General features: G+C 38.7%; 2 protein-coding genes across 2 annotated transcripts in view; both read right to left on the bottom strand.

Moving 5' to 3' along the window:
• The window catches only part of LOC132186238 (mediator of RNA polymerase II transcription subunit 12), a 17,083-nt gene continuing 3,562 nt past the window's right edge, over positions 1-13,521 (bottom strand). Inside the window, exons 5-14 of the mRNA XM_059600101.1 lie at positions 13,212-13,317; positions 11,979-12,047; positions 11,817-11,870; positions 11,528-11,635; positions 9,559-9,708; positions 9,113-9,460; positions 6,551-8,925; positions 3,185-5,782; positions 1,966-2,299; positions 1-833 (exon numbers count right to left, since the gene is read on the bottom strand). Coding sequence (XP_059456084.1) covers positions 378-833; positions 1,966-2,299; positions 3,185-5,782; positions 6,551-8,925; positions 9,113-9,460; positions 9,559-9,708; positions 11,528-11,635; positions 11,817-11,870; positions 11,979-12,047; positions 13,212-13,317 — 6,598 coding nt within the window. The 3' untranslated portion in view covers positions 1-377. The remainder of the gene's footprint in view (positions 834-1,965; positions 2,300-3,184; positions 5,783-6,550; positions 8,926-9,112; positions 9,461-9,558; positions 9,709-11,527; positions 11,636-11,816; positions 11,871-11,978; positions 12,048-13,211; positions 13,318-13,521) is intronic.
• Positions 11,832-13,521, bottom strand: part of LOC132186239 (uncharacterized) — a 17,435-nt gene continuing 15,745 nt past the window's right edge. The window contains exon 9 of the mRNA XM_059600108.1: positions 11,832-11,862. The gene's annotated coding sequence lies outside the window, so the exon portion shown is untranslated. The remainder of the gene's footprint in view (positions 11,863-13,521) is intronic.

Below are 13,521 nucleotides of genomic sequence, written 5' to 3' on the forward strand. Positions count from 1 at the left end.
TCAGATACAGATCATTCTTGAGATATTTTACTCAGATCAATTGGTAAAGTGAAACAATTATCTCTATATATACAACAAGCCCCCGAACTGCGCCTGGAAGTGCAGTCTGGATGGGGGAAGATTAAAGGGTTAGTAGTCAAGCAGGCCCAAGACTCAATCTAATGGGCTGCGTGAAAAAACACTATCTTCACATTTCTCTCACAAGGACCCCACACCCCCAAAAAATATCCCTCTCAACAGCTCAGCTCCCTTCATCATAGAAGGCATGAAGGGCAACAGTAATCTTGATGCCAATTATGCAAAACAATTAGAACCTTAAATTACCTGCTGAGGGATTCACTTGCTCCAGACTAAATCAAGAATGAAGTTAACTTATATCAGCTGTCCTCATCCACGGCACCAATGTAGGTGAGGTCTGTCCGCCTCACCCTTACAGCCCCCTTAAGCCAGCTGGATGCTCGAAGATTAGCATGGTCACCGCTGCCTATTACAGCGGTGTTACTCGAAGATGGCCCAGACCCTGCACCATCTTCCAGGAGAGTCCATGGGTCAATTTCCATGTCATGATCCAGCTGCGAAGGCAATTGCTTGGACTTCCCTGATATGTTAGTTGCAGTTCGGGCCAAAGGAACCGGAGTCCTTTGATGTGGGAATAAATGTCCCGAGTGCACCCCAGGAATGGAGATACTAGGTTGAAGAGAAGCAAGAGCAGCAACAGGAACAGATGGCGGCTGGCAAGAGACGCAGCAACGGACAGAAGGAACAAGAATTGGCATTGCAGTTTGAATTCGCAACCGAACTGTGTCAGGCAGTTGCATTCGATATAACTCATTCTGCATCAGTAGATGGCATGTTAGACAGAAAGACAACCAATTATCTATTTAATAAATTGTTCAATTATTTTTTTTAAAAAAAAGGTCTGAGAATTTAATTTCTTCCAAAATACAGAAATAAAAAGGAAAGAAAGAAGAAAACTCGTATACATATAGCCACTATTTCTAGCTCCCCATTACGCATAAAGGATAATTTACTTTTTAAGTAAATTAGAGATATAGCTAATAAATGTAATCTATGATATGCATCATGTACACTACAATGTGATACGTGATCTACAGGGTTTTGGACCTCCAACATATATTATAACAACCACTTTGTAATGTACCCAGCACTTTGAGTTATATTGTCCATATAACACATTTGTTAACGCATTTTAGCTTTTTATTACTTTTTTCACTTTAGTTATCTATGGTCATATATTTATCTTAGAGGGGGTGAAAATCAGAAGTAATGGATTAGTATGGAGTTGGGTGTCAAACCCAAGTCACTAATAAGTTAGGCCCCGTTTGGCTTGCGGAATGGGTATTCCATTAGGAAAAAAAAGGAGTATTATTGGGAATAGAAGAGGTTGAAATAGAATAATTATTCCAATTCTTTAGTTTGGTAGCAACACATATTTCATAATTGGAATTGAACTAAAATTACTAAAAAGCCCATTTGATTTCTAATTTTTTCAAAACTCAAATTAAAAAAAAATAATAATAATAAAATAAAATAAAATAAAATTGGTTGAACGTGGGCCGACCACCCCAATGGGTGGCCGGGCAACCCCAGAGGACCTCGTTGTGGCCCTCTAGGGGTGGGAGTGGGGGTGGCCGCGCCACCTCCGAGGGCCGTTGGGGGTGGTCGGCCACCCACATGATTTTTTTTTTAAGTTTGAGAGGAAAAAAAAATAGTTTTTTTGGAAAATCTTGTCCTCTCATTTTTTAGAGAAATAGCTATTCCTGTATGTAAGGGATTAGTGATTCCCACGTCATTCTTAAGAATAGACTTTTACCAAACAAAATAATGACTATAGGAATAGCCATTCCATTCCAAAAATCTATTCCACAAACCAAACGGGTCCTTAAGGTTTTATATATTCAAGAAACACATTAAAACTAAATAGTAAACTGACAAAGATCAAACCTGTAGAGTCTCTGCAATCTCGCGATCAAATCCAGAAGATTCCTTGGTAAATTCGCTGCTTGTCTTGAAAGCAGGCTTTGACCTTAGCCAACTTGGCTGGCAACTACTCAACAAACCATGCAAAACCAACAATAACCGATCAAAGAGATTTTCGCCAGACGAATCTGCAAAGACAGTAGAAGAAGCTTCTGCAGGAGTCTCCACCTCTCTCTTGGATGGATAACTCTGTGTGGGATAAAATGAAAGGTCTGCATCTTCATACACAACCCGATTTCCAAGGAGACGAAGTATTATGGACGCAAGCAAATGCCTCATATTCCGCCCAGATGGTTCCCTGACAAATCCAGTTTCAAAACTTAGCCAAAATTGTGTATCTGCTATTTCATTCTTGTATGATAATAAAATTTCAATGCACAACCATTAGCAATATTCCCAAACTGATTTGCTCATGCAACCCAATCATTTCAGCAAACATACTCTTTACCAATATCAAAATATTAACAGAAACTCTACTCTTTGCAATCACCTCTTTCTTCTTCTTTCTTCCCTTCTTTTTTCCTCGAACTTTTTATCCTCGTTTCTTTTGAGTTTAAGAAATCATAGAACATATGGCATTTTTTTGACATCATTTACAAAAGACTCAGAGAAGAATGGTTTTAAAACACAGTTTTTTTGATAAGTTTCAAACACATAATTGCCAATGTCGATACATCAGAAAAGATCCATTCAGCAATCAAGACATATGAAACTTCAACCATCTACACTTGCAAGAAGTCCTAGAGCAGAAGTGAGGGAACATAAAAATACTCTTGAACACTAAAAAATCATGACAGTCAATCTGCCAAATCAAACTTATGGAGAAGGTGAGATGTGCCTAAGAAAAATTAGAACTGTTTGAATAAATATGAGATAACAAAGAAAAAAGGCTATTTGGCAAATGTTAACAAAGGGAATTGGCTAGGTCAGATACTTACCAAGTGTCGGAAAAAAAGGTGTGAGCAAAAAATTAACTTAAAAAAAAAACCGATAAATATCATAATTACAACAAAACTGATGAGTGAAGAAAGCAAAGGAGTAATTTGTATACAAGTGAGATTTATGTGAACAAATTATAGTGGAAAAGATTTGTAGTAGCAACAAACTATACGTGTAACAGGTAATGCAGGTCAAAAATGGAAGAAGCTTCGAAACAAAGATTACGAAGTTCTTGTATGTTTACCCATCTCCACAAATAATAGGAAGACATCTCAGGAGTAATTGCAAGCGCAATGACATTGAAGCTCGCAAAGCTGCAGCGGAGGGTGGAGCAGGATCTGCTGTGGCTGTGGGACGTCTGGGTAATCCAGGACTGCCACCTCTCATAGCTTTGCGATTAGTTCCCTTTGTTGTAGGTCCTTCAATTCCAGAAGGTACTGTTCCAGCCTGCTTACTTGCTCCACGAGTAACTGCATTTATTTGTTGCTCAATGGTATTCAACTGCTTGATCAGATCACTTGCAAAGGTATTCCGCGACTCATCAGAGCTTTGATCTATGCAAGGAAGAAGTAATTCAATGAGGGCCCTCTCAATAACTTGCTGCTGACTGACATTGGAACCTTCAGTGTCCAACATTTGAGTAGACCCTTTTCCATACCTTTTCGAGTCTGTCCCCTCTTCAACAACCTCTCCTTCTTCAAGAGAGGTGACTTCAAACTTCTTGTCTCCTCTCTTTGGCGCTAGATCAGAACCAGAATTACACCAGCCCCAAGGCTTCCAAAACTTGGTCTTTGTCGATAGACCTTCATTCTCAGCAATATTAATAAGCCTCTGTCTGATAGTTTTCCGACCAAAAAGAACATCCTGGCCTCCTAGGAACCATTTAGCCTGTAACAACATTGAATCCTCCAGTGACCTTCCAAAAAGATGAACAACCTCAGAAAATAGGGGAGCAGCATCAGGTCTGACCAGTAACCTTGTGAGGATGATGATAATGAAATTGTTCTCATTCTCAGAAGCAGCAAATTTTTCAGGAGTAGGGGAGGACAACCGGATAGCATCCGCTAAGGACATATCATGCGTTTCAAGCTTTTCAATGAGGGCTTGTTCATTTAAAAGAAGCCTTAGCTCCACCCACTGCCAATGAAATTTTGCAGGTTGCAGGGTATCCAAAACATGTACAAGCTTATCCATAAGCTTTAGCTTTGCTTCATTCCCCAAATATTGGACATTAGACTCACATTGTCCAGATATTCGATTCCCATCATCCAGTGAAAATACAGATTGTGGCATTTTACAGTCGATTATGGCATTTAGAAAAATCCTGGCACGGAGAGGAACAAAGGCCATGGATTTTAAATGCGCATCTGAACCATTTAACTCTAGCATGGCTGCAAATTCAGCATCACTAGTATCAGCAGCTACAAGATCATAGAAACCCTGGCTGTCTCTCAAACATACATCTCTGAAAGGTAAGTGTTTTATAGCATCAACAATGGCTGTTGTTAAAGATTGATATAATTGGTTGATATCTTCACGGGTCGCAAGGTTTGTACTCACAATGAATTTCCGCCACATAACGAAGGCAAATATTGAATAGGCAGGTGGAAAGACCAAGCTAAGAGGGAGCATTCGCTGCATCCTTGAAAGAGCCACTACGGTTGGTTCACTCAAGAGCTCCACAATCAATCCATCACACAGTGTTCTACAGTTTCCAACAAGCAGCCTAAACCAATGCACATAAACTTCAACTGAGTTATCCACCTTAAGAGCCCCAATAGAACGGGTATTACCATTCGAATTGGATCTTGTATTCCTTACAAATTGAATTACATCCAATCCTTCCTTTAAGCGGAAGACAGTTACCATTCTCTCCAGGCTAGTAACCCCATGAATGACTGCTCCAATCACAAGTGCAGAAACACCAGCTGCAATTTTTGTTGCTCTCCCAAGCACTGATTTTGCAGGACTGTTCAACGTTTCATTAGACATGTTTGTATTGGATTCATGAGCTTCATGTGTGCGAGATGCCTTTACAGGAGTAAAAGCTCCTGCAAGAGCAGAAGAAGCCTCCGTTGCAAGAGCTATCTCAAATACACGGCTTTGGCGCTCTCCAAGCGCTTCCTTAAGCAGGCATAGGCAAGTTATATGGATGCGCAAAATGTGTCTAGCAAAATTCAAGGAACCAGTTGCAGATGAAAAGTTCATATTATTACTGCCCGTAAAATCAGGTATCTTCACCATAGTTGGTCCAACATTACCAACAATGGCAGAAATGGCAGAAGAAACCAAGGACGGGTCTCCTTCTTGAGCAGCACCACCAGTCTGCTTAATGCATTCCATTATTCCGATGATTATTTGTTGAGCCACATGATATCCATCATCCAATTTTTCAACTGCGGGACCTTTTGGGGGAGCTCCAGCAAAAAGTTTTCTCTCTTTACCCGAAAAATAGTGAAGAATATCCTCAATATGTCGTTGCACAATCTCTCTCATGTTCATACCCACTCTTGACAACCGACCACCACCTATCTTTTGACGGAAAAATTCATCAAGATCTTCAACTCCTGCAGGAACTCCAAGTGGGAACCCCAACTCTCCATCCACTGATCGTCCAGATTCAAGTTCAGAAAGAAGTCTCCTTTCACATATTGCCTTGAAATTCTTCTCCCATTCAACAACACTACCCACAGTTCCATATTTTTTTAACAGATATCGAGCATAAACTAGGGCGGCTGAACCTGAAACTCTTCCATTTGAGGTCATAACTGCTGAAGCCCGATGCATTGAGGCTGACAAAACTTCAGGAATAAGATCTATTGCAACAAGTATGTTCTCATACCTACACCAAATTAGTTGTTAGGATACAACCCAAGTTAAATTGGCATTATATCAACTACCAAGGTAGACCCAAGCAAATCAAACCACGCACAAATGGGAAAGGAAGCATTTTTCAATTAGAAATATGCAAATTACTCAACAATAATATGCTGGATAATCAATCTGTGTGTGTACAACCATAAACTAAATTAAAAATTAAACTAAAAAAAGACGAATTCAGGGAAGATAAGCTTTAGAGGAAAAGAAGTTGCTCAGAAAATATAATACAAATTCTTCTGTTCCACTAGTACATTTTCTCTGCAAATAAATAATGAATTTGAGCCAAATGAGTTGTAGCTGAAGTTTCAAATCCTTCATAAACTTTAAACTTCCTAAAAACTGTCCCACTCAAATGTCTTCCTGGTGCTCAAAGCGCCAAAATTTCAGATGATGCAAAATCAAAACAAATGGCACTCAACGAGAAAAAGAAGGATCTAACAGAAAAGGTGATGCATAGACATGCTGCGTAGATGCACACATACAACATCTGTGAAACCAGCAGCAAATGACACCAACAAAGAAATGAGAGCCCACACTATAACAAATAAATGCTCAACAAGCTGCAAATTCAAATCAAATTCACAAGAGAGAACCAACCAAATACCAAGGCACCCATAATACACGGATATCCAGACATAAGATAAGAAAAAGAAGCAAATAGGAGAAGAAAAAAAAAATTGCCAGAAATATCAGAGCTATTTGATTTAACTAAAAAAAAATTGAGATCCACCTTCGAAGGGATGATAACAGAAATGCCTCCCCTACTTCACAAACTTGGTTGTCCACATTCCTTGGCAGCATCACAACGTTTCTCACAGCATGGATGGTAGAATTGGTGCCGAGTACCTTTGGAAACAACCAAAGGAGAAATTTGACTGCTAAAACTAAATCATTAGTAAGATCCATCCAATACAGTATAGCAGACAGTTGATCCTCGCCAAGCTTCCACCGTATAGAACTCCTATCATCAGCAGGTGTGAACGACCTACCAAATTGGCCAACCTTGAGCATAGTTTTTTCAGTCCCGTCAACAAGCTGCCTAACGACAGTCATCAACCAAACTGTAATGGTCCTCTTCTCTCCAAAACGCAGCTTCTTTAGAGCTTTTCCTATAGCAACAATATCTCCACAATGGTTTGTTCGGATTCCATCAATTGGCTTAGGAGTCTCTCCTTCCATTCCAGATTTATGGTGAGGGCAGCTTACCCTATTATCACAGACATGACTTGTAGATGCTCCCTGGCTACCCTCAATCCTTGCAGTTGCTAAGTGAGCAAGACTTTGAGTTTTACGCACGGGCTTCTGCCGACTCCTGGGGACTTGCTTGGTTGACTTAATGGGAGGATCAACTTTGAAGGACTCCAAAGATTTAAGCCCCTTCCTTACCCACCAGGTATCTTCATCATCTGAAGCAATTGGTGAATGTACTTGAAGGTATGAGCTCTTTTCCTCGCTTAATTTTTGTCTCTTCGCCTTTCTACATTCTTCACAGCCAGGTGTACCTTCCACCAGATCCATCTTGTTGCAAAATGACCCAAGAGGCCTCTTGAAACTCCCTTGAGATTCATCAAGTCCAGTATCAGTGGATGAAGATGAAATGCTTGGGAGCTGCAAAATTACTGAGATGGCCACCTTCAGTTCCTCAATGTCAAGCTCATTTTTGCCATTTTTAGCAGTTTTCCACTGATCAATGGACACTGGGGAACCACCATCCTTCACAGGGATCGGCTTCTGAGTTGTATTATTTGCAGTTTTTGAATTTTTCTGTTGATCACAAAATAAGCCACGAAGTACAAGGCGGCGTTCATTTGAGTAAACATGCATAGCCTCCAAAAGCTGTGGCCCTCCAGCAATCCCTGCTTCTTCCAAAGCATCACACATAAAGAGCCCAGGCAACTGCTTCAAGAGTCTATGATGTCTCTTCCGTCTGTTGAGGTCAACCACAGGTCCATTCATATCCAGTATTCCACTTACTATCAGCTGCCGTACATATGCCTGTGGGAAAAATATGCCTGCACGTATGAGTTCCACTATGAGTAGCTGAAGGCGCTTGCAACCTTCTCCATTGCGTACTTCATGCTGATCAATCCAACACACTATGATATCATGCAAAGCACCGGGGCTATCAAATAAATCTGAATTCACATTTCTTCCATCCACACTTTTTAAATTGTTTTTCATTTCATATACATTTCCCACTGATGTCCTGCCAGAATTCTGCTGAGAGACACCTTTTCCAAAGCTACTAACTCCAAGAGTGCTCCCACTCTTGCCTTGAGATGAATTTTGCAAATCTTTTATCTTCAGCTTTAAAATTCGAATTGCAATATACACCTGGCAAAAATCTTTTCTGCCTGTGAACTTCCGGTTATGAGGTGGTACAGTCCGAAAATCCCTGAAGTCACATGTTGCCCACTCACAAAGGAAAAACACAGAGCAAACAAAGGACAAGCTCACAGTCCCAATCCACTTCAGCGATGTTCTTAAGCATCGGCTTACTTCTGCAATCCAACCTTCAGCACTAGCACCATTACAATGATCTTCAAAGAGAAACTTACAAGCCCCTCTGACATCTCCATGCACAAGAGATTTATCCAGGGCCTGCACAGCTTTAGCCAGACTATGACCTGGATAGCCAGGACTCGCAGCTTTTGAAAGAGTATCAGCACGTTTCTGAATGGATGAAACAACATGATCAAAGGCCAGAGATTGAAATTGAGCATCAAGAACTTTACTTTTGAGCATAGATGCAACTCCTTCAGAACCACTTTTCATATTTTCTGCATCCCCAGATAACTTCGATATGAAATTCCCATCATTTACTGAATGAGATACTACACAAGGCGGTAAGGGAAAGCAGTCCAACGAAACAAATGTATCAGGTACAGCCAATATTAGATAGCGAAGCATCTCAACTAGAGCAGCGGTTGTATATGCCTTTCGAGAATTATCTACTAGATCCGATCCACCAGGAGATGGCTCACGAATGAAACGAATAGCTACTCCAGCAAGACTCCGTACATACGTTTGAGATAGAACAACAGTTTCTAAAACACCATATATAATAGGCAATAGCAACTGCAAAATCTCAAGCAATTCTTTTTCCTGAAGAGCACAAATATGAAAATTTAAAACCAAAAGAATGAAAACTCACATACTTAACAAAGGATACCAACAGGTTTTATTAGTCATTTTAAGATCACATCAGTTATGTTTAATCTTAGCATTTAAAATTAAAATAAATAAATAATAAAAACAGAAACAAAAACAACAGATATGGCAAAAACAGTACCTGTAGTTGATTCAGAACCCAATCAATGATAACAGAAGGAAGAAGCAGCCCTTCTGCATGGTGCCATTGCAACAGCCGTGCCATGTACCACCATTTAAAATGCAGGGAGGGCTCCTCACCGTCAAGGACTGCTGATGCCGTGTCACTCCTAAGCTGTAACGACCCAGCATAAGGCACTTGTGGAGATCGATCTCTGCTTTGTAAAGCAGAATGGGGATTATTTCTTGAGAAAAATTCATCAAGAAGGCCTTGCAAATAATCAATAACATCTTTAGTCCAGAGCTCAGTGCGGGACAGCTGAGTTTTGTCAGGCGTCCCTGAAGCAATAGTTGCATACCCAGGCCGGACCTGCAAAATACAACCTTAAGCAACCCTCCAATATTAAAAATAGCAAAGAACAGGAGAGAATAGAAACACGAGGGTAAAAGAGTTAAAAGTATCCATACCTGATTAAGATAAGTTACTTTGATAAACCAAGTTGCTCTAAGTAATGGAACATTATTCCTAATAAGAATTTCAAAGAGGTATTTCTTCCTATATCCATGAGGAACATGATCAGCCAAAGAACGTAATCGTTTGTGAGGTTGTGATAGACCCTGCAATAAAATTTAAATTTTTTTTTTTGTTTAAAAAATGAAGGAATAAAGGAAATCAAAGTCAAGGATTTATTAAGTCAAGCATCTAATATTTCACGTACTAAACATGTGCCTTATCATAGGCAGCGCTACTAAAGAGAGAAAATAAAGTTCAAACGCTTTATCATAGGCAGCCATTTCACTAGTAATCTTTTCTAAGATTGCGTATTGATCAATTTCAAGAAAAACCACTACAAAAATTGTCAAATCCTAACAATCAAGCTGGGAGATGGAGCATATAGGATTTACTACTGCTACCTATTGTCTCAATGAACCATGTGCAGTTCTTATCTCACCTTTCTCATAACATTCTACATATGACGTAGGAACTTATAACTCCTATAAAATCAAGAATTTCCCTACCAGAGCTAGACTAAAAGTACAACAACTGTAAAGTCGTTTTTTTCTTTAATTTGTTAGATATGCCTCAGAGAAAACTAACATAGAGGAGACTATCATGAATCACCATAGGGCCAGAAATTGGCAAGCACACTGAGCTCCCCTTCTCTACTCTCCTAAGAGAATGTATATTCATTCAAAGTGCAGAGGAGCGCAACCCTAGTACATAGTACACAAGGAGTATACAAGACAACCCCGGAATGATAGAAAAAGAAGAAAAATAACTCAAAAAATGCACAAAAATTAGAGACATACACACTATTCCAGGCCACTTTCCATGTATACAGGGATTGTAGCATCATCTTTATCTCTAACAATGCACTCTCAGGATCTTCAAAACTCCTTGTGTTCCGCTTTTGTCAAAGACACCACATTAAACACAAAGAAGCCAACCTCCAGATTTGCAAAGCATGACGGTTTCCCAATTATCCCCTCTAACTTCCCAATAAATCACTCACCCTTAGAGGCATAACCCAATCAATACCAAACAACTAAAGAAGCACACTCCACAATTCAATTGCAATTTTACAATGAAGGAACAACTGATCAGTAGACTCCCCACACTTCTTACACATACAGCACCACTCCATTACAATAACATTCATCTTTCGTAAATTATCCAAAGTTAAAGATTTTCCCTAAAGCAGACGTCCAAACAAAGAACACCACTCTCGAGGGCGCCTTAACTTTCCATATACTCTTCCAAGGGAGATTTAATCTTACATTATTAGCTAATACCTGATAATACGACTTAACTTCAAATGTCTTCCTTTTAGATGGAATCTAGCAAATTGTATCCTCGCCTCCATGCCTTACTCTTTGAGATAAAAAAGACGAATTCTATTGAAACTCATTACTCAGAATTTCATACTTGATGATGCTTTTTTAGTTGGAGATAATAATAAGATTTTGGAATTGATCAACTGCTAGTTGCTTAGTTCGCACTACTTTTTTTTATAAGTAATTCAAATTCATTAAACACGCAAAGGGTTGCAACGGTGCAGCTTTGGCATAAAAATAACTATTGTAAGAATTTGATTTCAGTATGTAATCAGTATAACAGGACCCTATCTGAGTAGCTTAAAATGTAAAATGACAAAAGATGTCAATTATTACAAGACATTGTTACACAACTTATAACACCTGACAAATCTGATGGGAAATCAGTGAGGCTTCTAGACTAGTAATAGGACAACAAAGGGCTATTAGCTAATCATTTGATGCTTTAGACTCTCACTCAGCTGTTGAAATAAAAATCTGGCATACAATTTTAAACCGACGGTAACAATATACTTGATCATCAAAGGGGGAAAAGGACATAAAATGTTATCAATTATAATAGCACAGGCACAATGGTATTGAGGGATAATTGAAGACATACCTCAATCCATTTCTTCCGGAAGTCTTCACCACAAGGTCTTTGTTCAGGAAAAATGCCAGGTTTAGTTAATTGTGAGCCAGAAAGAGGCACATCATAAACCTGACCAGCCTGTCATAGTAAGAATATCATATAGAGTCAAATTTCATAACAAGATTTCAACCTGAAAACCCTCAATAGGCAAGATAGAACCATTACAAAATGAACATGGATTTCAAAGCACACAAGTAGAAAAAGACTTGAATCTGTTGTTTCTGGAAGCCAATAATAATTGAGAAAATAAATTCATCACCTTCCGCTTTTGAGCACGAGATTCATTGATGGCCCTGAGACGTTTTCTGATCGCCTGCAAAGAAGAACAAACAATCACAAATCATGCAGCCTACAGATTGTGGTGGATAATATGTTGCACAGTAAGAGATAATAGACTGCTATCGTAGCCCAAGTGATTCACCTCTTTGCACTTGACGATAACAGGCTTAGTAAAAGCTTGAACCTGAGTTAATGAGATCTCTCTAGCTTCCTAACACACTCAGCAAGTAAAACCAAGTTAGATAATACCACCGCAGGAGAATAAAGGAGAATTGAGGTTCTTGTCAATAGTATGTTTGAAGGCAAACATGCATGGCAAAATATTTATTTTCTTAAGGGACCTATTCGTTCAGCACTCAAGTAACCTTCTTATCACCACAATTCCATGGCTTTGAACAATGTGAAAAATTATCAAAAAAAATGTTCATATATCATCATGATATCAACTGTCTTCTGCACTGATACTGATGCCAAAATTTAAACATGAAATATGCTGGTTGATTTTCTCAATTCATAATAACATAAGAATTTTTTATACCGAAATTGGATATATCATTGTACTTAGGTCACGCAAAAGAGTGTCATTTGTTATCTACCCCATCCAAATCAACAAAACCTCCTTCATTGATTAATGTGATTTCTACGTTCAACTACACATCCATACAAATCAACACCTTTTAACAACAATAAACCAAAATGAAATATTTCCCCAATAAAAAATAAGACAAACACAGAGAGAGGAGGAGCTTAAGATATAGAGTAGCCAAAACAAGTACGCAAATTTAAAGCTTATGGTATTCACCCATAAATCAAGAATCCTTAAACCACCCACGACTTTGTTAGTCATCCATTGGAAAACTAGCCATTTACCTTCCTACAAACCAGGACGTAGTAATAACTTAGAATGACTATGGGAAAAAATCTAAAAACCAAGCACTGTTTGCAAGACTTGATTCTCCATTACAATAAACTTAGATCCGGAGTCACACACTTCAAACTTACAAGGGATTTTAATATATATTGGAACAGCTATAGTGATGGGGCCACTCCCCTCAAAATGGGCAGAGGACAATATATTAATCATCGCCCTTTTCAAGGACTTCTCAGAAAATAGTAGAAAACAGGAACACTGGCCTAAAAATATCATCCATTGCATGTCTGAGACTGAAAAAAAATAACTACCAGGAAAGGATTTTACTTGTATACAAGAGAAAAACAATTTCTTTTCTTGAGAATGTTTGAAAGCGCCAAATTAGTTTTAAAAAGCAGACACTGGATCAAAAATGCATTTACTCAATAAGGCAATACCATCCAAATTATACATACTCCCTCTTAGAAAATTAATTAATTTATTAAGTAGATAGTAAAAGTGTACCTCAATTCCTTCGATAGTCTCCCTGTAACCAGATAGCACATACTCTTTGGTGAGAGTCTCCTCAGGGCAATTTGGAGTTTGGGCGTGAAAGTCAGGCGGCCCAAGCCTGAGATTAAATGAGTGACAAAAGTATAGAATGAGATAAGAGCTATAGAAATATAAATGATAGAAGCAAAAGCAAAATATCACAACAACCAGCAGCTTTTACACAGTTCTAGTTCAAAATCCATAAAAAAAATTAAATAAATAAAATAAAAAAATAAAAACCCAAAATGCATAAGAAATTGAAATATGACTACTCTGTGAACTT

This window comes from Corylus avellana, chromosome ca7, assembly GCF_901000735.1.
Source record: "Corylus avellana chromosome ca7, CavTom2PMs-1.0".
In the NCBI taxonomy this organism is placed as follows: domain Eukaryota; kingdom Viridiplantae; phylum Streptophyta; class Magnoliopsida; order Fagales; family Betulaceae; genus Corylus; species Corylus avellana.